Source organism: Rhinatrema bivittatum, chromosome 3, assembly GCF_901001135.1.
Source record: "Rhinatrema bivittatum chromosome 3, aRhiBiv1.1, whole genome shotgun sequence".
NCBI classification, from domain to species: Eukaryota; Metazoa; Chordata; class Amphibia; order Gymnophiona; family Rhinatrematidae; genus Rhinatrema; species Rhinatrema bivittatum.
Window position 1 is genome coordinate 445265497 of NC_042617.1, and position 24645 is coordinate 445290141.

Sequence of the window (24645 nt, forward strand, 5' to 3'; positions counted from 1 at the left end):
CAGCGTTACATCCTTTTTCGCTACAAAGAAGCAATCTGCTCCAGCAGGTGAGGAAGCTGAATGAATAAGACCTATGGCAAGATTTTCTTTGATATAGTCGCTCATAGTCTTGGTTTCCATCCTCAAGAACAGATACACCCTGCCTCGCAGATTGTCCTTGCCTGGGAGAAGCTCAATCTCACAATCATAGGAGCACTGAGGAGGCAATGTCTCAGCCTATTTGAAGAACACATCCAAATATTCTGCGTATTGGGGCAGTAGCACCATCTGGGCATCAGCAATAGTGATGGGAGCTGGGTAAGCAACAGAGGCAAGACAAGAGGAAAAGCAGGACAGCCCCCAGCAGGCCAATTCGAGTACGGACCAATCGATGATGGGTTAATGCTTTTGCAGCCAAAGGAAGCCCAAGATGATAGGCTTGACTGCTCAAGGTAGGATGTAGAGAAAGACTGAGTCACAATGAAGTATGCTGGTGTGGAATGTGAGCGGAACAGTGCACTGTGTGATCTTCCTCAGAAAGGGGTCACCTTAGACAGAGAAAACAATAAGCGATTGTCCCAGGGGAAGTGTAGGTATATGGTAGTGTTTCACCAGGGCCTGATTTATGAAGTTTCTCTCAGCACCAGATTCCAGGAACACCTAGGTCTGACCTAGGGTTATATCACTAGTTAACCCTAGGCATGAGAACTTCCTGGTTTCTCTGGGCAGTGGGTCACTAAATGTCCAGGACCAGCAAAGCATAAACATGGGCCAGTTGTCTACAGAGTGCTTTCTCTTGGATTGTCAGCCAGCTGTGACCAAATTGCATAGGCTCCTCCTGACCATTGGGTTCAGAAGGCTGAGGCACCGGTGGAGAGAGAGATCACCGGAAGCAGGGTGCCAAAGGGATGGCAAGTCAAGTCTTGTGCTCCTGTGCCCTCTCCTGGAGTCTACAGCCTATATGCCCAACTAGGGCGATGAGATTCTCTAATGAAGTGAGAAGTTTTTGACCTGTGAACTTGTCCTTAATGTGGCCTGCCAGGCCTTGCAGAAAGATGGCTGTGAGACTGTCCTCGTTCCAGTTCAGTTCAGTGGCAAGAGTCCTGAATTCAGTGGCATACTCAGAGGGGCCAGGATCCCTGGTGGATCTGTAGTATGTCAGTGGCTCGGGCAGTGTACCTTCCTGGCTAGTCAAAAACGAGGCAGAACTCCTGGAGGAGGCTTGCCAATTCTTGAAGTACAGGATCCCAATGCTCCCAAGGGCACAAACCTAGATCAATGCGATGCCACCAAAGAGAAAAAGAATGTGTGTGATCTTGGCCTAGTTATAGCTGGACATTGTAGCCTGTAGCTGGAAGTGCATTTGGCATTGGTTTATGAAGCGACTACAATAAACTGAGGTAGAGGTCTGACAGAAACGAGTGGCATCAGAGGTTCCCTTCTTAGAGTATCCACTATGACAGCTAATTTCTCCAGAGCTGCTGTTACTTGATTGAACACCAGCTGCTGCTCCTGTAGACTCTGGACCAAGTCCAGTTATTGCTTGGAATGAAGCCTGAGTTGTGGGGCAATGGTCTCAGCAAACTGTTAGAGTTGTGGACCCTTATGTTGGAGTGAGGTTGACACTACTTACTAGGAAGGCCCAGTAGGTCCTCACTACTGACTGGCAGAGGAGATGATGCAGAGACTTTACCAGCCCCTTTCCCCTCGGGTTGAGTCTTTGGCTTCCTGGGGCTGGCAGGTCTTAGGTGACAGCCTCTTGAGAAGGATGAAGAGAAGATCCAATGTCAAGCTGTGGTCTGGGCTGGTGGCAAGCAAGGATGTTCAGGTCTGCTCACAGAACCCAGATAAAACAGGTACTCCAGTGCTTATGGGAACACCATCTAAATTCCAAACTGGTGGGTGGCAAACAAAAACGTTCAAGACACAGGCTATGGTTGGTACTGGAGAGCAATCCAAGGGAAAGCTAGGCTAGGCAGAAGACACGGAAAGCTGGATGAAGCTGAATATTAAACTATTGCTTTCCTGGGAGTGGAAATTAAGAAATAAATCTACTTTATAGGATCTGCCAGATACTTGTCACCTGGCCTGGCTACTGTCAGAGGAGACAATGCAAGGCTTGATGGACCTTGGCTTAACTCAACATGGCATTGTTTATGTACTTAAATTCTTATGACTTTTAGAAAAGCAGCAAGTGCCTGCAAGCAAATGTCTCTAGCTACACCTATATTAAGTTAGAATTATATGCAAATCAATGTAGCCAACATATTTTGTCTTGTTTACTGTTTGTCAGTAAAATGTGTACATAAAAGCAAGATTTTTGCCTCTTAAATATATCTGCATCGGAAACTTATCACCACATAAAGTAATCCTTATGTATTGTTTGAGAACAGCCTGATGTGATGGCAGAAGCATAGGAGTAAAGCATGGGCACAGACGAGTATAACGTGTGAAGTCACAAGCTAGCATTGTGATAAGAAACCCCAAACTGCAAATACAGTAACAGTCTCCAGGACTTCCTGGACTCCGAAAAAGTTAATGCCCTCAGGGAAAAACTAGAGACCCGCTGAGCATGACTCACATGTGATGAGAGAAGACAAATGTGCTGTTGTATTAAAATACGGACACGATTTAAAAATAAATGAAAGTTAAGGGTATAAAGGAAATTATTTTTAGCTTTTACCATCGCTGGTACACTGCAGTGCACACTGTACAGTACTGAGAACAAAGAAAGCAAACAATGTATCAATAAGATGATTCACTGTTACCTCACAATAAGGGAACTTAGCTTGAGTTATTTATTAGCTTTAGCTTTACCATATAAATGCAGTCAGCTATACTTAGGGCCCATATTGAGCTCTAAGCACTCATACATTTTTGGCAGCCCCCCCAGCCCACATTTACTTTTCCCCTCCCTGCAGACTTCAGTTCACTCCCTCCCCTCCCTCCTGATAATTTCTTTTCACTTGAGTCCCTTTTCCCCTGGGCCTCCACTCCCTCCCCAGTTCTGCTCTGCTGAGGCAGCCCTGCAGAGGCTGGTCTTGAGTGTGGTGGGCCTGCAGCAGCATGCTACAAGTGAGAATGGATAACGTGAATGCTGAACCTGGCTACTAGTTGTTGCCATTGAATGTTGGCTGAGATTTTCCCCTCCTCCACGAGGCTGAGGGCAATCTCTCCTTGGCGTCCCTAGTCCCAGACAGTGTGGGGGAAAAAAGTGTGGCCCAGGATTCAAACCAGGTCTTCAGCATGACAATATACTTGTCGCTGAACCACTGGGCAGGGCTGGCTTTCAGAGTATGTGATCTATGCAGCCGTATAGGGCACCACTATGCTGGTACCTCGTCATCCATACCCTTCCACATCATGCACCCAGAATGCCTGTTATATCATGCTTGCCCTGAATATCAAGAAAACTGAAATAGCCCTGTTATCCAGGACTGAAATGGTTAATGGCTCTGCAGAGTTTATGTTTGATGGGCATGCTCTACCTATTCAATCAAAGGCTCGTGACTTGGGGGTATTAATAGACTCCTCTTGTTCCATGCCATCCCATATTGATTCTTTAGTACAGTCATCTTACTACAAGCTGCGGCTACTGTATACTCTAAAACCCTCATCTCACTCAGATTTTCATACTGTTAACTCAATCATTTATTCTGTCTTCACTGGACTATTGCAATGTTCTATTCTTGGGGCTCCCAATACGAATTTATGAGTACTCCAACTTATACAGAAATTCTGTAGCACATCTCATTTCAGGTCCCAGAATGCATGACCATATTTCTCGGACTCTAGCTAGCCTTTGCTAGCTTCCAATAGCCTGGTAGGTAAAGTTTAAAGTTCTCCTATTGATGTTTAAAACTCTCCACAGCCGGCCCCTCCAGCCATTGTGTCTTCTATAAGTAGATTCCACCTCACCCACTGCCTTCACTGAATGCAAATATAAATCAGACCTGTTTGTAGCTCTTGAGGACCAGAGTTGGCCAGTCCTGTACTATATGAATTCACGGTTAATGAACCAATGTTGGTTAGATTTTGTACCTCAAGTGCATACTAGAGTCATTTTATTTTAGGCACTGTAGGGAAAAGGGCCACATGAAATGCTGATACACGTGTACATCTTAAAGAGCGGAAAACACCAATACCTAAATGAAAAATTACTCAGAATTTTTATTTCTTTAACCTTACCATCATGTATTTCAAAAGCCAGGCTAGTTATCTTCTGTGTAATTATCATCATGGGGCTGTTAGAAGAAAAAATATATTTACATAATCAAAAATCAGAAATGAATGTATTGTCAGTGAAACTGCAATAGCAAGGAGCAGATCGTACATCCAAACACATATGAGAGGGGACTAGGAGGATGTAGCAGCAAAAGTAATAACATTCACTGATGAAGTCTAAATAATTCATATAATTTATTCAAAAGCACAAAGAGTGTTGAATGGAGAACAGAAACTGACAGACAATAGTTGCCAAATTGTCTAGATGGAGAGGAAACCCCATCTGCCTGTGCTCATGACTTGGGTCACATGACTACTTTATTCTCTACTATTAGTTTACCTTTACTTGTTAAGCAGAGTTGCTTACCTTTAACAGGTGTTCTTCGAGGACAGCAGGATCAGTCCTCACACAGGGTGACCATCGGATGGAGCCCGGCCTGGAACTTTGGTCTCAAACATTCTAGAACTTTCAAATATGCCCTACTGAGCATGTGCAGCTGAATTATCAGCCTTCCCCCTAGGCAGAGTCCCTCAGTCCATGATATAGCTAATGCATGAGGAAACCAACTCCAGGAGAGGTGGGTGGGTTTCCTAAGGACTGACATCTTGCTGTCCTCGGAGAACACCTGTTACAGATAAGCAACTCTGTTTTCTCAGAGGACAAGAAGGAGGGCAGTCCTCAACATGGGGGGACTCCCAAGCTATAGGCTGCCTGAGCAGGACAAGTGGGAAACCGCACAGTGCTGAAAGCACCATCCTTCTCCTTTTTGCCTGTGAGGCAGCCGACCCAAAAACGGGTCTAGACAGGAAGAGAGTTCAGTTCTACAAAAGGAAAACCATAGAACAGGCAGACACAAAACCCCAAAGTGTAGCAGAGGCGCCTAAGGCAGGGAAGTTATGTGAATGCTAGCAAGAAACAGTTTGCCTCATAGAAAATATTACAAGCAGGTTTTCGGATCAGCAAACCCTGACAACAGTAGGTCTAGAACCTCCTGGATACAGAAAAAGGCCTAGAGAAGGAATCAAGAGAAGAACTCTTGGAGAAAGGGTACACAGTTTCCTTCAGTGTCGCAACCAAAAAACTAACTGCAGCCAGCGAGCCCTCCAGAAAGAAACCATTGTCCATTGGCATTTGAAGGACAGAATGCATTTGCAGAAGTGTGCCCCATGTTTGGCTGACGGGCACAATGGGCAGAAACCCCCTCCCAGTAATGCTTAGAAGAATAATCAGCAACAGCAGGGTCTGAACAGACTCTACCTACCAAAGTACCAGACACAGCTAACCATGCAGGTCAGCATCAAGAATGTCAGGGAATGAAAGGCAATCCTTGAAATGGTTCTGCTAGCCCAAACCCCCAAGCAGGGAGTTAAGCTAGACTGGAAGCTCACCCACAGTGCATGTTGTCAAGGGTAGGCTTATCCATCCTGTCTACAAGATAGTTCAGGTGAGCAGGAAGGCACTTTGGACAACCCAGTGAAATATGAAAACCTAAAGGCAGTACTGGCCAGAATCTGGCAAAAAAGCAGGGAAAAGGTGGTGTATCATTCCCTGCAGGTATACACTAAGATATACCATGAATACCCTAGCTTTTCTTTCCCCCCCCCCCCCCCGACATTCCGACTGTAAATCAGAAAGAGTGAGGAACACAAGGAGGCAGACCACTGGGCTGCAGGAGTAAGAAAAAGCCACTAGGCTGTATTATATCAACCCCACCTGAATAACTCACTGCTGATCCCAGTAAGGAGATGCCCCCTGGGGTCGACCTCTCAGCCTGATAGGAACAGGTGAAACAGAGCGAACCACCCCCCTCCCCCAGGGAAGAAATCTAGAAACACTCCACCAAGAGACAGGAAGCAGGGATACCGCAAATGCAAAAACCTGGAAATCAGGATTTCTTCGCAGGCCTGGAAACCCTATGGGTACCAAGGCAGGGTCAATCTGATTTCGGAACAGACTGCTCACCAGCCTGGTCTAGGTATCAATACCTCAGTCATGATTACATATACTTCCCCCAAGAAAGCACGTGATCCAGTAAATGGAACAACTGCTGCATGAACCAGAACTCTCCTGTCCACAGACAGGGTTATCCCTAAAATGGGGGACGTACAGCTCTCAATCCACCACAACAAAAGAGTAACACCTCTGATGCGGGGTCCTAAGTCCCCCAACTCTGTCAACCATGGATATGGCAAGATGTTGCATGGCATACCTGCCAATTAAATGGACTAAAACCCTCCTCACTGAGGTAGGGTCCTGCAGGTGGAATGACTAGTAATAGTGGTCATCCATGCAAAATGCATATTGAGCTCAGCAGGTATCAAAGGTGATTTCTGCATGGAAGAAACCCTTAATCTTCACCAGGGAGCTACCAGGAAAAGGAGGCCCCGAGTACGACAGGGAAATCGAATATGGAATAGCTCTTGCAAAATATGCCTGCTGTGCCTTAGGATGACCTAAGAGCACCCTTGCCCGATTTGCTCTCAGATCCTGTGGGGAACAGAGAGCAACTGTCAGTCAGAAGCAGTGAAATCCCTTCTTCAGGAAATGGAGGAGGGCCACTTATTGTAGGAGTGGACCACTAAGTGTCCAGGGGGGATGCATAAGGGTCGCCTCTGGAAACCTAGTCATATTTCTCCTTCCTGAAGGTACAAGAAATTAATGGGAATCGGGGCCTCCCGATCCTGAAAAATCTTCCAACTCCCCAGGTGAAAGTTAGGTTGCAGTCACTGACCGCTGAGCACCCAAATCTGCCACTTGCAGCAACCCTCGGACAGGTTAGACCACCACGGTATTCAACGGAGGTCCAATGATGGCCGCTAATGTTCCCTAATGTCCACTGGTACTGGCTTACAAGGAGATGCACAGATTCAAAAAAAGAGTCGAGGCTCCAGTTTGGCAATAGACCTGCAAGGGATGAAATCCCAGGGGCATCCCCACGAAAGGGATTCAAATGGGAGCTAACAGGGGAGGAGTTGAAAGACAATCTTACAACCTATTGTGCTTGCCATGAGGGAAACACACACACACACATATCCTAGAGAGCAACTGGAAAAATAGAGCCCTCAGCTTTAAAAGTGCAATCACTAGTACTCATACAAAGTGGTAACCCATCCTGCAGATGGGATTCTACCCATAAGCTGTGCTTATGGGTAGAATCCCATCGCACAGCAAGGACCGAGCACCACCTATTAGTTGGTGGTTGCACACTGCCAAAAAGCTATCATAGAGTGTGTGATGGTGTCCTATTTGCCAGAGTATCCTAGCACTTTATGGTGCAGAACAGACGAGGAAGCTGATACCTTGATATGACAAAGGCAAATCCCTGGCATGGCTGTGTACTGTGCCAAAAAAATGCCTCCTGCCAACACCTATGGCTCTTGGAGGAGTAGATGACCCCAACCTTCCCCGACTGGGCATGCTTCACTTCACTGTCACATTAACTCCTAACGGAGTCAATAGGAACAGAGTGATAACGGTCTCCCCAGTACCACTGGGGTTCTGATTATGGCATGGTGGTGGGTGGTATTCTTGGCATCATCCCCATGGTATCCCCAGTACCTGATAATGTCCCAAGAAGCTGAACACAGCCCTTGAAATGGCATCATGAATGGCTCACCGCCCCTACCGTCATGTAATAGTAGCAGCAAAGTCAATGGCAACCAACAGTGTCCATGGTGCTCTGTGGTAGTGTCCTGCCTCATCCAACTATGTCCACTGGTCACACTATGACAACGGCACCCATGATGCCCATAGCACTTTCATTTTCACCAACGATAGACCGAATCAGTAGCACCAATTGATGCCACGCCCAGGGCTTTGATAGTGCTTGACCGTGCAGCAGGCTTGACCAGTGTGACGGTATACAGAGCCATCAACGACACGCCAGGAACCTGTGGATGTTAACAGCCTGGCAGGAACAAAGGCCCTCAGCGACCGAAGACACTGATGACTCACTAACACCAAAGTCTGAAAATTTTCAGGGGTTGGTGGCACTGATGGCGATCCTGGTGCCCGAAGTTGTCAATGGACTGGTGGTATCAATAATGCCAGTGACGCCTGAAGGTAGATATTCTGCAACCCCAACACGGTACTGACATGCCGCATTGGTGACCAAATAACAGATGACTGTCGGCGCCATTGATAGTTTCCCTCGGTTCATCTATGCAGCTGAGGGCATCAACGCTGCGTGTTTGATGGCATCCCTCGCCAGTGCCCAGGGCTGACCACCTTGACAGCAAACCTAGCACTCATCAACAACGATGATGCTCAAAGCCTGGTGGGTCCTCCAATGCCCCATGATCCAGGTGGCTCAGGGCCCCAGAGATAATTGGCACCCATGGTGCCTGACAGCCGTAAGCCAGTGATGAGACACCAAGATGCCCCTCGGTGCCCTATTTGGACATCGTAAAGGGGCCTCGAGGGCACCGGACCACTGTACACCCTGGATACCTCAGCGCTCCAGGGAGACTCAGGTCAATGGCAATCCCAGCACTGGACATCACAAAGGTCAGCCAAGGCCAGAAGCCCCTGTCACTCGAGGGCTTCCATGGCACTTGAGGGCTCTCAGGAGCCCCAGTAGTCGATGGCCTCAAGGGAGACCAGGGTGCTCAATGGTGAACCTGGTGCCTCGTCAATGATTCTCAACATCATTGAGAGTGCAACCAATGGCATCACTGGAAAACACACCTGACGGTCTCCACGGTGGTCCTGCACTTCGATGGCATAGAGGGTGGCCCTGTGGGCAGTCACGCACCTCAATGGGATTGAGGGTGGCTCTGGTGGTGTCTAGGGTGACCATGGAGCTCGATGACAGTCCTGGTCCCAGATGCGGTCCGGACTGCGATGCTAGAAGTTAGCGTTGTTACTCCGCAGTATGGAGAGCCCATGGCGCTTGATGCATTTACGGTGCCTGCTGATGCATACGGCACAGAAGGCCCAGCTAGCATGCTCGACAGTGCCCACGGTCAATGTCCCTTACAGCGGTGAGGGTGGTCACACACCTTGATGGCGTCGAGGGCACCCCAGCACCTGAATGGTATCAAGGGTGACCATGGTGTTCAGTGGCAGTCCTGTTCCCTGACAGGGTCCTGATATCAACACATCAGACCACTGGTGCACTGGCACAGGTGTTAATGGGCAACGGTTACCAGGCATGGCACGGAAGGTGCAGCAGCAATGCTGCTTGCCCAGTTTTCTGCTCACCCTCTCTCACAAGGAGACTGTACTATCTTCATAGGCAAGCAGGAGGGGAGGCTATGTCATCCAGGGCTCCTGCCCATGAAGAGTAGTTCCCTTAAAATGTGGGGAGGATGAGCTCTCCCCCCCCCTACAGGAATGGTGTGGTGCTCAATCTCTTCATTGTCCAAACCTCTATTGATGTCAATCAATTGGTGAAATGACATGGAATGCCTTCCCGGTTAGAACTCAGGCAAATCCCTAGACTCAATGGCCTATACGGATCACCAATGGACTGCATTCCGTCAGTCCTGCCAGCAAAGACATGACTAAAGTACAAAAACAGACAAAGTAAGGTGAGAACACTAAAACTAAACTACTGGTGCAGTATTTATTTAAAAGGGATAGAATTAGACTCTGCCAGGCTGTACAGTGACTACAGCTCACTATGTGGGGCTGGCTGGCAGAGGGTGGAAAAAAGAGGGGGGGGGAAAAAAAAAAAAAGACTACCATAAGTTAAAAGAAAAGAAAAAGAAAACTGGCTGCAGCTCTAGGGGAAAAAAAAAAGTCACATTTACAAAAACTGAGGAGAGTGCAAAGTTGGATACCCTGACATACAAGGTTCATGCAAAAAGAGACTGAGGGGTTCTGCCTAAAGGGTAGGGTAATAACTACAGCTGCAGATGTTCAGTAGGGCATTTTTGAAAGTTCTAGAATCTTTGCAAAAAAAGTTCCGGGCCATGGTCCATCCAACCGTATCACCCTATGTGTGAGGCCTGCCAACTTGTTTGTCCTTGGAAAATACTCATTATTCTGGACATTGAATCCCTATACTCTAATATACCTCAGGATGTAGCTATAGATTTGGTTCACATTACCCTCGATTCCTGTCCCATAGGTTCTGGGGTTCTGACATCCTTTCTAGTTAGCCTTACACAATAGGCCTTCACCAAAAACATTTTTATGTTTCAGGCACAATTCTTCCAACAAACACATGGAACTGTGATGGGGGACACAATGGCACCCAACATTGCATGTTCATATGTAGCGTCTTTTGAATCTCAGTGCTTATATGGCTCTCCATTTTGAAGTTTGTTTTGGTTTAGTGTCAATATATAGACAATGTTTTCCTGGTTTGGATCAATTCCATTATTCTTCTTTTACTGGTTTCACTCTTGCAACTCTCATCTCTGTTTTTCCTTTCATTATCATTCCACTATATTTATTTATTTATTTAAAATTTTTTATATACCGACATTCATCCAGGATATCACATCGGTTCACAGTGTAACGCAAACAGACGCCATGCATGGCGCTTTACATAGAACAAATAAAACATGTTAACGCGGGAGTAAGGGGGTAAGAAAACATTTTCCTGCAGTAAGAAAATATTTTCCTGCAGTAAGAAAATATTTTCCTGCAGTCAGGGGCTGACTGCAGGAAAATATCAGCCTGGGGTATTTTTTCCAAAACCGGCCCATGGGCTATCTGACTCACTTGTGTGCTGTGTGGCATGTACTTTAACAGTTCCCAGAAGCACACCAACAGACCGATTTTGTAAAGTATGCAGGAAAATGGGCATTTAGTGTTGAGCGCCCGCTCTCCCAACACGCCCAGCCGCCTCTCCTGAGTGCGCAATCTGGTATTTAAATGAGGAGTCAAGCTAAAAGGAGGCGCTAGGGATGATTACGCACTCCTAGTGCCTCCTTGGCCCAGGAAAGGTGGCTGGCTGTCAGCGGGATAAGAAAACAGATGCTCAATTTTACGAGCATCTGTTTTCCGAACCTGCTGACAGCCACAGTTTAGGAAAACGGACGCTCGTAAAGTTGAGTATCCATTTTCCTAACCTGGTCAGTTGGCACTTTCTAAATTATTTTTAATTTAACTTTTTTTTTTCCTTTTTGATTCCTCCGACTTAATATCACTATGATATTGTCAGGGGATGTATAGAAAAGCAGTATTTTCTGCTTTCCTGTACACTTTTTCTGAGCGTAAAATGTGCGGATCGGCGGGTTAAACAGTGCGCTCAGCTGAGCGCACTTTACAGTATCGGCCAGCAAGTTAATAGTTGAAAGGTACATCATGGGACCTGGAGCCTATCAGAACTGAGAAAAAAATCTCCAACATAAATTTCACATTTTTCCTAACAAACTGACAGGCTGATGCAGTAAGATGCCCCCAGCCTAGTTTACTCACTGTTGGGCACGCGTTTCAAGTGCATCACTTAGAGAATAGCCACTGCCATTAGCAATGGTAACATGGAATAGACTTAGTTTTTGGGTACTTGCCAGGTTCTTATGGCCTGGATTGGCCACTGTTGGAAACAGGATGCTGGGCTTGATGGACCCTTGGTCTGACCCAGTATGGCATTTTCTTATGTTCTTCTTATGTTCTAATGCAACTAGTAGATTAGTGAGTCTAAAACGCATGCCCTAACCAAAGCATATCGGACAGCACCCATGGCAATTAAATTCCATGTAAATGAATACATTAGCTATTACTGTCCGATGCAGGAATGTGCACTCAAAGACTGGGCACCCAAAGCATGATTTTTTATGATGGAAAGTTAACTTCAGCTCTGGAGGTGGAGTAAAGGAAAATTGGTTCTTACTTGTTAATTTTCATTCCTGTAGTACCACAGATCAGTCCAGACCAGTGGGTTATGCACTCCCACCAGCAGATGGAGTCAGAGAACAAAGCTTCGAGGCACTGGTATCCCAAGTGTGCCACCTGCAGCTCATCAGTATTTATCGATACCCAAGCAAAGTATAATTGACAAAAAAAAAACAAAATATTATAGAATCATTTTTTTCAAAATGATTTTTTATTGGGATGGAACTTGAACAGACATTAAAGGCCGCACGATGGCAGGCAAAAAACAGTGTACATAGCAATCACTACAGTCCAAAAATACCCGGTACGCAATAGCAACAACAAACCTCAATTGTGTCTCTATCCCAACTCATTTTACCATTTTCCCCCACAGTTCCCTTCCCTAGATTCCCTATATACAGCAGCTACCCGTTAGGTAAATCAGTGTTTCGGCAGTAGCATCTGGGCGGGAACCTGGACTGATCTGTGGTATTACAGGAACGAAAATTAGCAGGTAAGAACCAATTTTCAATTCCTGTACATATCCAGATCAGTCCAGACCAGTGGGATGTACCAAAGCCACATTACACCGGGCGGGAACCCGAAAGACCTGCTCGCAAGACGCTCTCCCCAAAAAGCGCTTGGTCCGGATCCCTGACATCCAGACGATAATGCCTTGTGAAGGTATGCAGGGAAGACCAGACTGTGGCTCTACAAATCTCCTCAGGCAACAACAACTGACACTCCACCCAAGAAGCCGCTTGCGCTCTCGAGTGAGCTTTCAAACCAGTTGGGATGGGGCAACCCTTCCTGATGTAGGCCAAGCAAATTGTTTCCTTCAGCCAGCGAGCCAAGGATGCCGTAGATGCCTTTTCACCCTTCTTTGGACCTCCAAAGAGCACAAAAAGGTGATCTGATTTTCAAAAAGAGTTAGTGACCTTCAAATAAAGAAGGAGAACCTGGCGAACATCTAACAGATGAAGATCTCTTCCCATAGCGGGGTCATGAGCCCAATCAGGGAATCCGGGTAACTCCACGGACTGATTAACATGAAAGGCAGATACCACTTTTGGCAAAAAGGAAGGGACCGTGTGCAGGGTCCCTTCCTTTTTGCCTCCCTATCAACCAAGATGCGAAGGAAAGGATCCCTACAGGAAAGAGCCTGCAATTCTGAACTACGCCTCGCGGTACAGATGGCCACAAAGAACACAGTCTTCAAGGTGAGGTCCTTTAAGGAAGCGTGTCCCAGAAGCTCAAAAGGGGGATCACGAAGCGCCCTCAAAACCAGATTGAGATTCCACTCCGGGCATAACTTACGAAGAGGAGGATGAAGTTGCCTCACCCCTTTCAGGAAACGGACAATGTTCGAGTGGCTGGCTAGAGGCCTGCCACCTACCTGCCCTAGGAGACATCCCGGGGCCGAAACCTGAACATGCAGGGAACTATAAGCCAAACCTTTAGATAATCCCTGCTGCAAAAACCCCAAGACCTGAGGAATGGTCCTACACCATACAACGGCCCTACACCCTGCTGGTCACACCAGACTTCAAACATCTGCCACACTCGAGCGTATGCCATAGACATCGAGGGCCACCTGGACTGAAGCAGGGTGGAAATCACCTGTTCCGAATAACCTTTCATCCGTAACCACTGCTTCTCAAACACCAGGCTGCAAGAGAGAAGTGATCCTCCCGATCCGAAAAAATGGGCCCTTGTCACAGGAGGTTTTGGCAGATGAGCTAGGCGTAGCGGGCCGCTGTTGCCAAATGTACCAGGTCCGAAAACCACGGCCGCCGCGACCACCAGAATTACTGAACCGGGATGGTCCTCTATGTGCCAGAGAATGCGCCCGATCAGGGCCATGGAAGGAAGGCATACAGGAGGATTCCGGTTGGCCACTTGCAGACTAGGGCGACTATTCCTACTGCCCCGATTTCCTTCTTTCGGCTGCAGAACTGGTCCGTCTTGGCGTTGACACAGGTCGCCATGAGATCCAGTTCGGGAACTCCCCATTGGGCACAAATGTGATTCCAACCCTCCCAGGATAGTTCCCACTCCCGGGATCCATCTGTTGACAACTGAGGAAGTCTGCCTGCACGTTGTCCACCGTTGCCACGTGAGAGGCTGCGATGCCTTCCAGATGAAGCCCGGCCCAAGCGAAGAGGAGGTGTGCTTCCTGTGCCACGGCCAGGCTCCTGGTTCCTCCCTAGAGATTGAGATATGCCACCGTGATGGAGTTGTCCGAGAAGACTCGAACCATTCTTCCCTGCACCAGGGACTGGAATGCCAACTACGCTTTCTGGACTGCCCTTGTCTCTAGGCGACTGATAGACCACGTCCATTCGGGTAAGGACCAGATTCCCTGCACCACATGAGCGAGGCAAACTGCTCCCCAGCCTTGAAGGCTTGCATCCTTGTCAGAATCACCCAATCCTTAACTTTGAGGGGTATCCCCTTCTGTAAATTGTCTTCAGACAGCCACCATTGCAGGCTGGACCTGATTTGCTGCAACAAAGGCAGGGGCCACTGGTATTGCTCCAATGCTGGGTCCCACCACGACAGTAGATCTCTCTGCAATGGTCTCAGTTAAGCGAAGGCCAAGGCACCAATTCCAACGTCAAAGCCATGAACCCCAGAAGTTGTAGGTAATCCCAAACACTGGGGATTGGAAGCTGTAACAAAAGACGCACTTGTTGCTACAATTTGTACATCCTGTCATTCGTGAGAAACACCCTGCCCTGAAGAGTGTTGAAATACTCCCAAATACTCCAGACACTGTGACGGAGTCAGATGACTTTTCATTTTGTTGATTACCCAGCCTAGGGACTGGAGACACTGGATCACACGAAGAACCGTCCGCGCGCCTTCCTCTTACGACTTGGCTCGAATCAGCCACTCGTCGAGGTAAGGATGGACCATTATCCCTTCCTTCCGGGGGGTCGCCATTGCTAGTCCGAATGGCAGTGCCCAGAACTGAAAGTGTTGACCCAGGATCTTGAATCGTAGGAATCTCTGGTGAGCGCTGCGAATCGGGATGTGTAGATAAGCCTCGGTGAGGTCCAAGGAGGCAAGGAACTCTCCCTTTTGAACCGCTGCGATGACTGTTCGAAGTATTTCCATTTGAAAACGGGGCACCTTCAAGCAGCGATTCACCTTCTGTAGGTCCAAGATGGGTCGGAAAGTGCGTTCCTTTTTGGGAACCATGAAATAAATGGAGTACCATCCCCACCCCCGTTCATCAGATGGCATGGGGATGATCGCCTTCAGGGCCAGCAATCTTTGCAGAGTGTCTTCTACCGCGGCTCGCTTGTTGCAGGAAACACATCGCAATTCCACAAAGGCCGGCATGAGAGGCTGAGAAAATTTTAAGGCGTAACCTTCTTTTACCACCTCCAACACCCAGCGATCGGAGGTGATCCTGGCCCACTCCTCGTAAAATTGGGACAACCTGCCCCCGATCATCCTGTCCGAGGAGTGGGCAGGCCTGATTTCATTGGGCAGGCTTCCCAGTTCTGGTTCCCTGACCAAAACCACCTCTGGCAGGACGACTGGAGCCACGAAAGGACCGTGTACGGGAAGAGGTCTGTCTGGAATCAGAGGGTGGAACACTCCTCCCTGACCTGCTTTTTCGGAAATCCCAAAAACGGGATAGAGGACGGAATGATCACACAGGTAACAAACTTATATTGTAAGCCCTCTGGGGATAGGGAACTACCTACAGTACCTGAATGTAAACAGATGTGATATCGCAGATCGAATGTTGGTATATTTAAAAAAAAAAAAAAAAAAAAAGATTTCCTGTAGTGTTTTTTATCTTCCAGCAGTTTATTGCCCTTGGAATCCCCCTGAGATTTCATCAGCTGATCCAAATCCTCTCCAAACAGCAACTTCCCTCGAAAAGGCAGACTGCACAGTTGCGACTTGGAGGAAGCATCCGCTGCCCAATTGCGGAGCCATAGGAGTCGCTGAGCTGCCACCGAGGAGACCATAGTCCGGGCCACTGAACGCACCAAGTCATATAAGCCATCCGTCACATATGCTACTGCCGCCTCCAGATGAGCCGCCTGAGAGGCTGACAAAGTCCCAGAAGGTGATGGATCCTGCGGTTTTTGAATCCAACATAAACACGCTGGCACACACCACTGCCCGAAGTCCTAAGGAGGAGACCTCAAACACCTACTTCAGATGCAGCTCCAGCATGCAGTCCTGCACATCTCTGAGAGCAGCCGCTCCCGCCACTGGAATGGTCGTTTTCTTGGTTACCGCTGATACATCCGCGTCCACCTTAGGTACACCCTGAGGCGTTCTAAATGTTCCTCCATTAGCGGGTAGAGTTTTTGCATCGCCCAGCTGAACTTAAGCCCCGTCTCCGGGGATTTCCACTCCCAGCTGGTGAGCTTTTGAATCTTATTCGGGATGGGAAAAGCACTAGGTGGACCCTGGAGACCGTCCAGGACTGGGTTCATTCCCTCGCTGTCTGAATCTTCCAGCGAGGGTCTCACCCCCAATTCCTCAAGCACCTGGGGAATAAAGGGGCCCAATTCCTCCCTCTTAAACAGCTTGACTTCGCGGGGGTCGTTCCCCTCCACGCTAGGTTCTACCGGATCCTGATTATCTTTATCCGTATCTACGTTTGGAGGGACCTCACCCTGATCTGCAGTGGTGTCCCTTGGGGGCGGAGAGGAGTCGTTCCCCTGGTGGTCAACTGCACCTGCTAGATTCTCCCAAGCCAAAGTTGTCTGGGACGGATGACCATCAGTTTGCAGATGGGGGACACTTGGGAACTCCCTCGCTCCCATCCTGAGCTCTGCGCGTTGCGAGCTTCCAAGCCAGAAATGCTTCATGCACGAGCAGCACAAATTCTGGTGAAAATCCCCCCAGTACCGTCTCGTCACTGCTGTGTCTCTCGATTCCTCTGGTCTCGGAGACGGCGCAGTGGGGGATAGCAGGGGAGGGTATCCTGGGAGGCCTTTTCCACAGGGTGCGCAGTGGGGGTTAGACCCAGCTGCTGAGCCTGACCTACGTGCAGACTTTTTAGGTTTGGTCCTCTTGTCTGAGGCCCCTTCCCCACCCAGTGCACAGTCCGTGCACAGTGACAGGGGGTCTAAATAAGCTGACCATACCCCGCAAGCCTTACAGTGTTCCACCAGAGGAGTTTCTTATATGTTCCTCCTGCAAAAAGGGGCATATAACTCCACCCCGGAAGAAAACAGGTGCTGCCAGCCAGCCCTGGTGACCCTTACCAAAAACGCTGCGAAAATCGGCCCCAGGAACGCTGGGGAGCCGCATGGGGAATTTACACCCAAAGAATCTTGTAAATAAGAATGAGAGATAATATATATATGGTGCTTAAATTAAATTAAATAAGAATGAGAGATAAATTATATATAAATAAGAATGTAAATAAGAATGAGAGATAATTGTAAATAAGAATGAGAGATAATATCTCTCATTCTTATTTACAAGATTCTTTGGGTGTAAATTCAGATTTACCCCATGGAAGTTGGCCATGCACAGGCTGTTCAGTATGTAAACAGGTAATTGCTGGGGAAATATGGATAGATGCGAATGGACGCAATTTCACATTAAAGAATCATACAGATTGTAAATCTACACATGTCATTTATTTGATTGAATGTCCGTGCAAATTATATTACGTAGGAAGAACAAAGAGAATGATTCGTACACGATTAATCGAACACAGAAGCTGCATTACTACTGAAAAAATCACAGCCCCCTTAGTATTACATTGTAAAGATCATAATCATATTTTTAATGATTTACGTTGGAGAATTTTGGAAAAAGTGTACATACACCCTCGAGGGGGAAACATCAATAAAACTTTAAATTTGAAAGAGCAACAGTGGATATTCAAGCTTGATACAGTTGCCCCAAATGGCTTAAATGCTTCAATAGAGTGGTATTCACTGATATAATCCAATAGTGTGGTAGTATGATGTCAGGTATTGGATTAACATAGGAGGCGGAACGCGAGTGCAGTGGAGAATTTAAGAGAGTTCCGGTAGGGTTCCGGATGTGAACCACAAGAAAAACGCCGAGACGCCATTGTGAGCGTGAAGTTCAATATAGATGAAATGCAAGAAAAAATGTGAGTACACAAGGTTACGGTGCCGGCTTGAGGAATAACTATAGTCCAAGTTTATCTTCTTTATTACTTTTTTAATTTATAGTGGCTAATTAACTGAAAATATGGTGTGTTTAGACGCAGATTTAACCACCCTTGATAAAGGACTGAAGATTGTTCACAGCAGTCCGAAACACGGTCCAGTGTTGGGTCATCTGTTTCTTGTGGATTACAGCAAGATTACAATCAACACTAATGGAGAATAAAGAGTGTGAAGATAAGTGCAGAATTTAAGCACCATATATATAATTTTAAAGAATCTTTTAAGTGCAAACAAAAAATTTTTGAAAAATTATAACAACTTGATTCAGTTAAAAACTGGGACTGAAATGACCAAATGATTAAATATAAGGCAGAGTTGTTACACGCGAAAGCAATTACGATGATGCCTATTATGAAGGTCATAATAATATGAGTTCCTATTAAAGTTACAGTACTGCGTTGGAATGTGTAAGGTGAAGGTAAACTTGTATTGGCTTTATAATTGAAGACAGGTATTTCCCCAACATTCTCCTCAACAAACACCGAAACAAATTATTAATTTAGTCTTTCTGTGATGGCCTTATCTTCCTTAAATGCCCCTTTAATCCCTTAATCATCTAACGGGCCAACAAACTCCCTTGCAGTTTTTCTGCTTTGGATATACAGTATTTTTAAAAGTTTTTATTATGAGTTCTTGCCTCTAAGGCCACCTTTTTTTCAAATTCTCTTTTAGTCTGTCTTATTAGTATTTTAACTTGCCAATGCTGCTTTTTCTTATTTTCTTCAGATGAATCCTTCCATTTTTTGAAGGAAGATGTTTTTGCTAAAATAGCCTCTTTCACCTCACCTTTTAATCAAACTGGCAATCGTTTGGGCCTTCCTTCCACTTTTCTTAATGCATGGAAATCTGGACTGAGCTTCTAAGATGGTATTTTTTTAATAATTTCCATGCCTGTTATACCCACAACCTTTGAGGCTGCTCCTTTCATTTTTTTCTCTATTTTTCTCATTTTATCAAAGTTTCCCTTTTCCAAGTTTAGTGTTAGAGCCATGAATTTACTTATTTTCCCCCTTCCAGTCATTAATTCAAATTTGATCAAATGGGTATATGTTGCACTCCAAAAAATAGAGAACAGCAGCAAAAACTAGAAAATGTAATCAGCAGTGCACGTATCTTTAAAACAAAGTGGGGTAGATTTTAAAAGCATAACCCTTTCAAAACCCCCCTGCGTGCGCCGAGCCTATTTTGCATAGGCTCAGCGGTGCGCGTAAGCCCCGGGGGCATGGCCGAGGCCTCCGAAATCGCTCCCGAGCTGGGGAATCGTGCAGCGACGGCCAGCCAGGGCAGGCGTAACTTTCGCGATAAAGGCGGGGGGGGGGGGGGGGTGTAGATAGGGCTGGGGTGTGGGTTAGGTAGGGGAAGGGAGGGGAAGGTGGGGGAGGTCGAAGGTAAACTTCCTTCCGAGGCCGCTCCGATTTCGGAGCGGCCTTGGAGGGAACGGGCAGTGCACACAGGGCTCGGTGCGCGCAAGGTGCACAATTGTGCACCTCCTTGCGCGCGCCGACCCCGGATTTTATAAGATACGCGCGGCTACGCACGTATCTTATAAAATCCGGCGTACTTTTGTTTGCACCTGGTGCGCGAACAAAAGTACGCGTGGGCGTAGTTTTATATAATCTACCCCACTGTGTTGAAAAATCAAAAAAATATATTACTAATAAAAAGGCCATAAATTATAAAATTGACTCTAAAGTACTAGGTATATGGTGTGTTGAACAAAAGGGGGAACAGGCATAGCTATTAAAAGACTACACAAATTTAAAACAACAGGCATTGCCCATAAAAAAAGTGGTCATATAAATTAAAAAGTAACTTAAAAACGAGCAAATGGGTTAAAAGTGAACTTACTTTTGGTGCAGAGACTCAGCGTTTCACATCTCCCTTCTAATCGAAAGATTGAACGAGGCATCCAAAAGAGTTTTTTAAACCCCAAAAACCACGCCAAAACAGACGTCAATCATAGTAAGGGGGAGTGTCTCAAAAAAATACTCGTATCTCAAAAATATACACACCATATACCTAGTATTTAGAGTCAATTTTTTAATTTATGGCTTTTTATTAGTAATATTTTTTTTTATTTTTCAACACAGTATGTTTTAAAGATACGTGCATTGCTGATTACATTTGTTAGTTTTTGCTGCTGTTCTCTATTTTTTGGAGTACAACATACACCCATTTGATGTTTTTTGTTTTTATGCACACACAGAATATCAAGGAGCAACTGATATGAGCTTCAACTCATATACATAAGATTTATCTTATACAGGTAAAATCATGTACTTAAATTTATTTCATTCTTTTCTCCATTGCCTTTAAAATTCGCTTGTTTTTTGTCATTATATTTGTTTGTAATAGCACCTGTTTATTTTATATGTTACCATTATATATGTATTATGATTTCAATTTTTTTGTATGTCCTGTTTGTTGAGTTATATTTGTTATTTATGTATTTTAGCCCTGAGGCAGCCCCAGTCTGGGGGCGAAACTCTGCCTGAGTCGGGCTCTTTTTAAGACTATGTCTTCAATAAAAATAATTCTAATCGGATGTCCTTATCTTTTTGGACTCTATGTCCTCCTGGACATAAATTGCCACCCCCCCCCCCCCCCCCCCCCCATATCATTGCGATATAATTTATACCGTATCCCATTGGTTATCTTCCTTCCACTATGTCTATGAGATGCCAGTTAAGAGTCTCTCATCATTCACTGGTATACATGCTAACTCTCCCATCTTACTTCTTAGATTTCTGGCATTGGCATAGACATTTCAACATGTTTTTTGTTTGTATTAACAGTCTGCTTTTCAGTTTATAGGGTTAATTTGGAGTCTTTTAGCTCAAGTGATTCTTTACTTATATGCACATGGACTACTTTTGCTTTTAAGGTATCTCTGTTGAGATACTAATAAAGCAAGAAAGTTAAGGTATCTTCTGAAGATACCTCCCTCCAAATCATGTACTGCTGAGATATATTGTTTCCATCTGATTTACCATCCCAGGAGCCAGTACATATCTTCCACACTACTGTTCACAAACCCTGCGGCTCATGTGCCTTTTCTCTCACTATTTCTACATTTGTCCATCCAATTTCTGGCCGACCTTATCCATTACAACAGTATTCTGACTGCAATTCTGCCAGGGTGGTATACATGATCCTTTAAGCTTGCCCCCTTATACATATTCACAAACATTTTTTATTATTTTCAAAAAATTATATTAGACAAAAACATCTTTAAAAAATGATATATTAGACAAAATGTCTTTAAAAAAATGTTTGAATGAGGAAAGCGGTAGTTTTCACATATATATATATATATATATATAAGTATCATCCAGGGATCAAATGTGGCTGGTCTGTGCATTACAGAGTACTTCTACTTTGGCAATAACATCTTCTATAAAAAAAACCCCAAAAAACGGCATGTTCTTGCGCTTCCTGGGATTTTTAATGAACTTCCATTATTTGCTACCACTCGCGGGATTAATACATGTGATAAAGTGGTGCGGGCTAGTATGATGATGAGAACTAATCTGGCTCACATTGAGAAGGGGGGCCATTATAAGTGTGGTAATTGCAGTGAGTGCTATAACACTATGGAAGGAGAGCATTGACAGGATCCTGTTACAGGATATAATGTGAAGAGGAAGACTGACTGATGGATTGTACTACTATTCAAGTAATATATATTTTGATATGCCCCTGTCCTAAAGTATATGTTGATCATATCAAGAGAGCGGTGAAATTAAGAATTGTGGAACATCGATCTAGGATTAACACAGGAACTCTATCTGCTCCGCTGGTTGCCCATTGTATTGAATTGGGACATACATTTGAACAATTGTGGTGGATTGTCATTGACAACGTTAATAATTCCTTTGGTGATTTGACATCTTTTCCGAATTATAGAGAACAGTGGTAGATTTATAAATTAAGAACTGAGCACCCTAAGGGTTTGAATGAGCAATTAGATTGGTGGTCTTTATTATGAATTAACCAGTTTTGGTCACATGGTGTATACTTTGGATACTCATGTCATTTTTGGTCACATTTTTGGCTTTTTAAAAATGGACGCCATGATATGGAACCGTTGCCTTCCATGTTGTAAAAGTTATACAAACAACTTGATGTGAATAACGGGATAAATTCCAGTGATTTGGTGAGCCTGGACCTCTGATGAAGGATTGAATCCAAAACTTGGCCATGCTGGGGAAGAGAAGTGCTACTAAGCAATTTTACAAGCATGGAGGAGTTTCAAGAAAAAACATTGATGTGCAGCTAAGTAACATTCAAGAATATTGGTATATAAGAAATTATGAAATTTTGGGACTATGTTTTCACATGTTCACAGTTCTAATTTTGTGTGTTCAACATTTTTTAGTCTTATTTTGATCTTAAAAAACCGGGGGATGGTAGTATATTTATGATTATACATAAAAAGAGTGGGTAACCTGGATGGTATCTATATATATATCTATATGAAACTACCGCTTTCCTCATTCAAAAAGTTTTTAAAGATATTTTTGTCTAGTATAATTTTTTGAAAATAAAAAAAAAATTTTGTTAATTTGAACAATGTAAGTTGTTTTTTGGTATATCGTGGTATTTACTCACATTTTGGCATTTTTTGACATTGGTTTGTTCCCTTATATATATTGGCAAAAGACTACGCAACATCAAAACCTGAATATTTGAACATTGTAGTAATATTCGAAATTCTCAAACTACTGCCCCACAAGTGTCCCACTGGCTTTGTTCCAATCATACTGTTTCTGATTTGAGATTTTTTGTTCTTGATGTATGCTCTCCTTGTACCTGCTGAGGCAACTTTGCTGCACATTTATTGTATCAGGAACAGTGGTGGATTTTTCTGAGGAATACCATGCAACCCCTCGGTCTTAACGCTGAAATTGAGTGGCTTGAACTTACTTAACGTGTCCATTTTCCCTGATTAGCTCTGGTTTCTGCTTTGTTTTAAATGGTTTACTTTTGTCATGTGATTGTTTTGCCGCCTTTTTTCAGTACTCTTAATCCTGTGCTTTATCTTTTTCCTTTGCAAGCCTTTTCAAGATGAGTCCCTTGATGTGATTAGTCTTGTAAGTTCATCAAGCTCTCATTTTTTGTGTGCTCTCTAAATGTCAATTATGGCGGTCTTGAAATATACTGTTTTTGAATCTTTAGTCTGTATATATGTTTGCTTATCCTTTGGATATGTTGAAGACTATTTTCATTCACTGTGTTCTAGCTGATTTTGTATATTGCAAGTTGTTTCCTGTCTCCTTAACCCACAGATGCTTACCTCTCCCCATGGGAGTTTCCTTTCATCGTGACAATTTGGCAACTATTATTCATAAAGTATTGTTCTCTATTTAACACACTGTGTGCTTCTGAATAAACTGTATTCATACTTTGGATTTCATCGGTGAACATTCTTACTTTTGCTGCTACACCCTTCTAGTCCCCTGTTATAAATGGTATTGTACCATATTTAAAAGGGCATTAATGTTCTTACAGAAAGCTCATTCTTTTTCTTTCCTGTGTATTCCTTAGGTACTATGATTTGGTACTGTATGATAAAACCTCAAAACAAATGAAATCATTTAACACAAAGAAAAGGCTGATAGTTTTCTAAATTAATTACAGCATATCCATGTATATTAGGTTAAAAAAAACAGAAACAAGAAAAAAAAAAACAATCAAGAGAAGATTTAAATACCATTATATAATGAAATCTGTCAAAATAAAATGGATAGCTTTTCAAATCACATTAGGATTATTAGAGATCAATAGCAAAAATGAACCTATTCATTACATAACCACAATCCAATTTTGCAAACCAACAAATGGCTGTGAAAGTATGGATGAGCAGGTCCATCAGTAATATTGATTAGATGAGAATAATTATGATGCTTTTGTTGATGACTGTTATACCAAAAATATGAGAGGAATCTATTACAAACTTCCATTAAAAGTATCTTTGTTCTATCTGATGGAATGTTTGTTTCTGATTTTACTTCGATCAGTTGCTGTTACATTAATCGAACAAGAAAAATCTCATTCATTATGCTGTTACATTAATCGAACAAAAATATATGAAAAACTCCCCCTTTTCCAATCAAATCACCAGCAGGAAACCACGATCTAGTTAACTTGAGAAATGAAGCCTCAGATTCACACATCAGGCATTCACATTTTTGGGGTACTGGGAGAAAGCAGCAGGTGTCTTGCATATAAAATGTAAGCAAGACTGGTACATTCCTTACAAGGGCAGTAACTTTAAAATGAGAACATGGGCAGCCAAATGTGTGCACATGCGTAGCAAGCATACATGCGCAAGAATTTTAAATTGTCTGCACAAGTGCAGGTGTACTATTTAAAATACACCTAGCGCATATATGTGTGCTCCTAATTTTAAGCAGTTACATGAAGAAAAGTTATTTGGGTATCTACCTTAGGAATTTGTCAGCTTTAACGTGCACAGCTAAGCAG

The 24645-nt window shown here is 44.5% G+C and overlaps 1 protein-coding gene across 2 annotated transcripts in view; it reads right to left on the minus strand.

The window, feature by feature from the left end:
- The window catches only part of MBOAT2 (membrane bound O-acyltransferase domain containing 2), a 625362-nt gene that overhangs the window by 145903 nt on the left and 454814 nt on the right, over window positions 1-24645 (minus strand). For both annotated transcript variants that reach the window (XM_029595828.1, XM_029595829.1), the window contains one exon: window positions 4168-4223. In XM_029595828.1, coding sequence (XP_029451688.1) covers window positions 4168-4223 — 56 coding nt within the window. The remainder of the gene's footprint in view (window positions 1-4167; window positions 4224-24645) is intronic.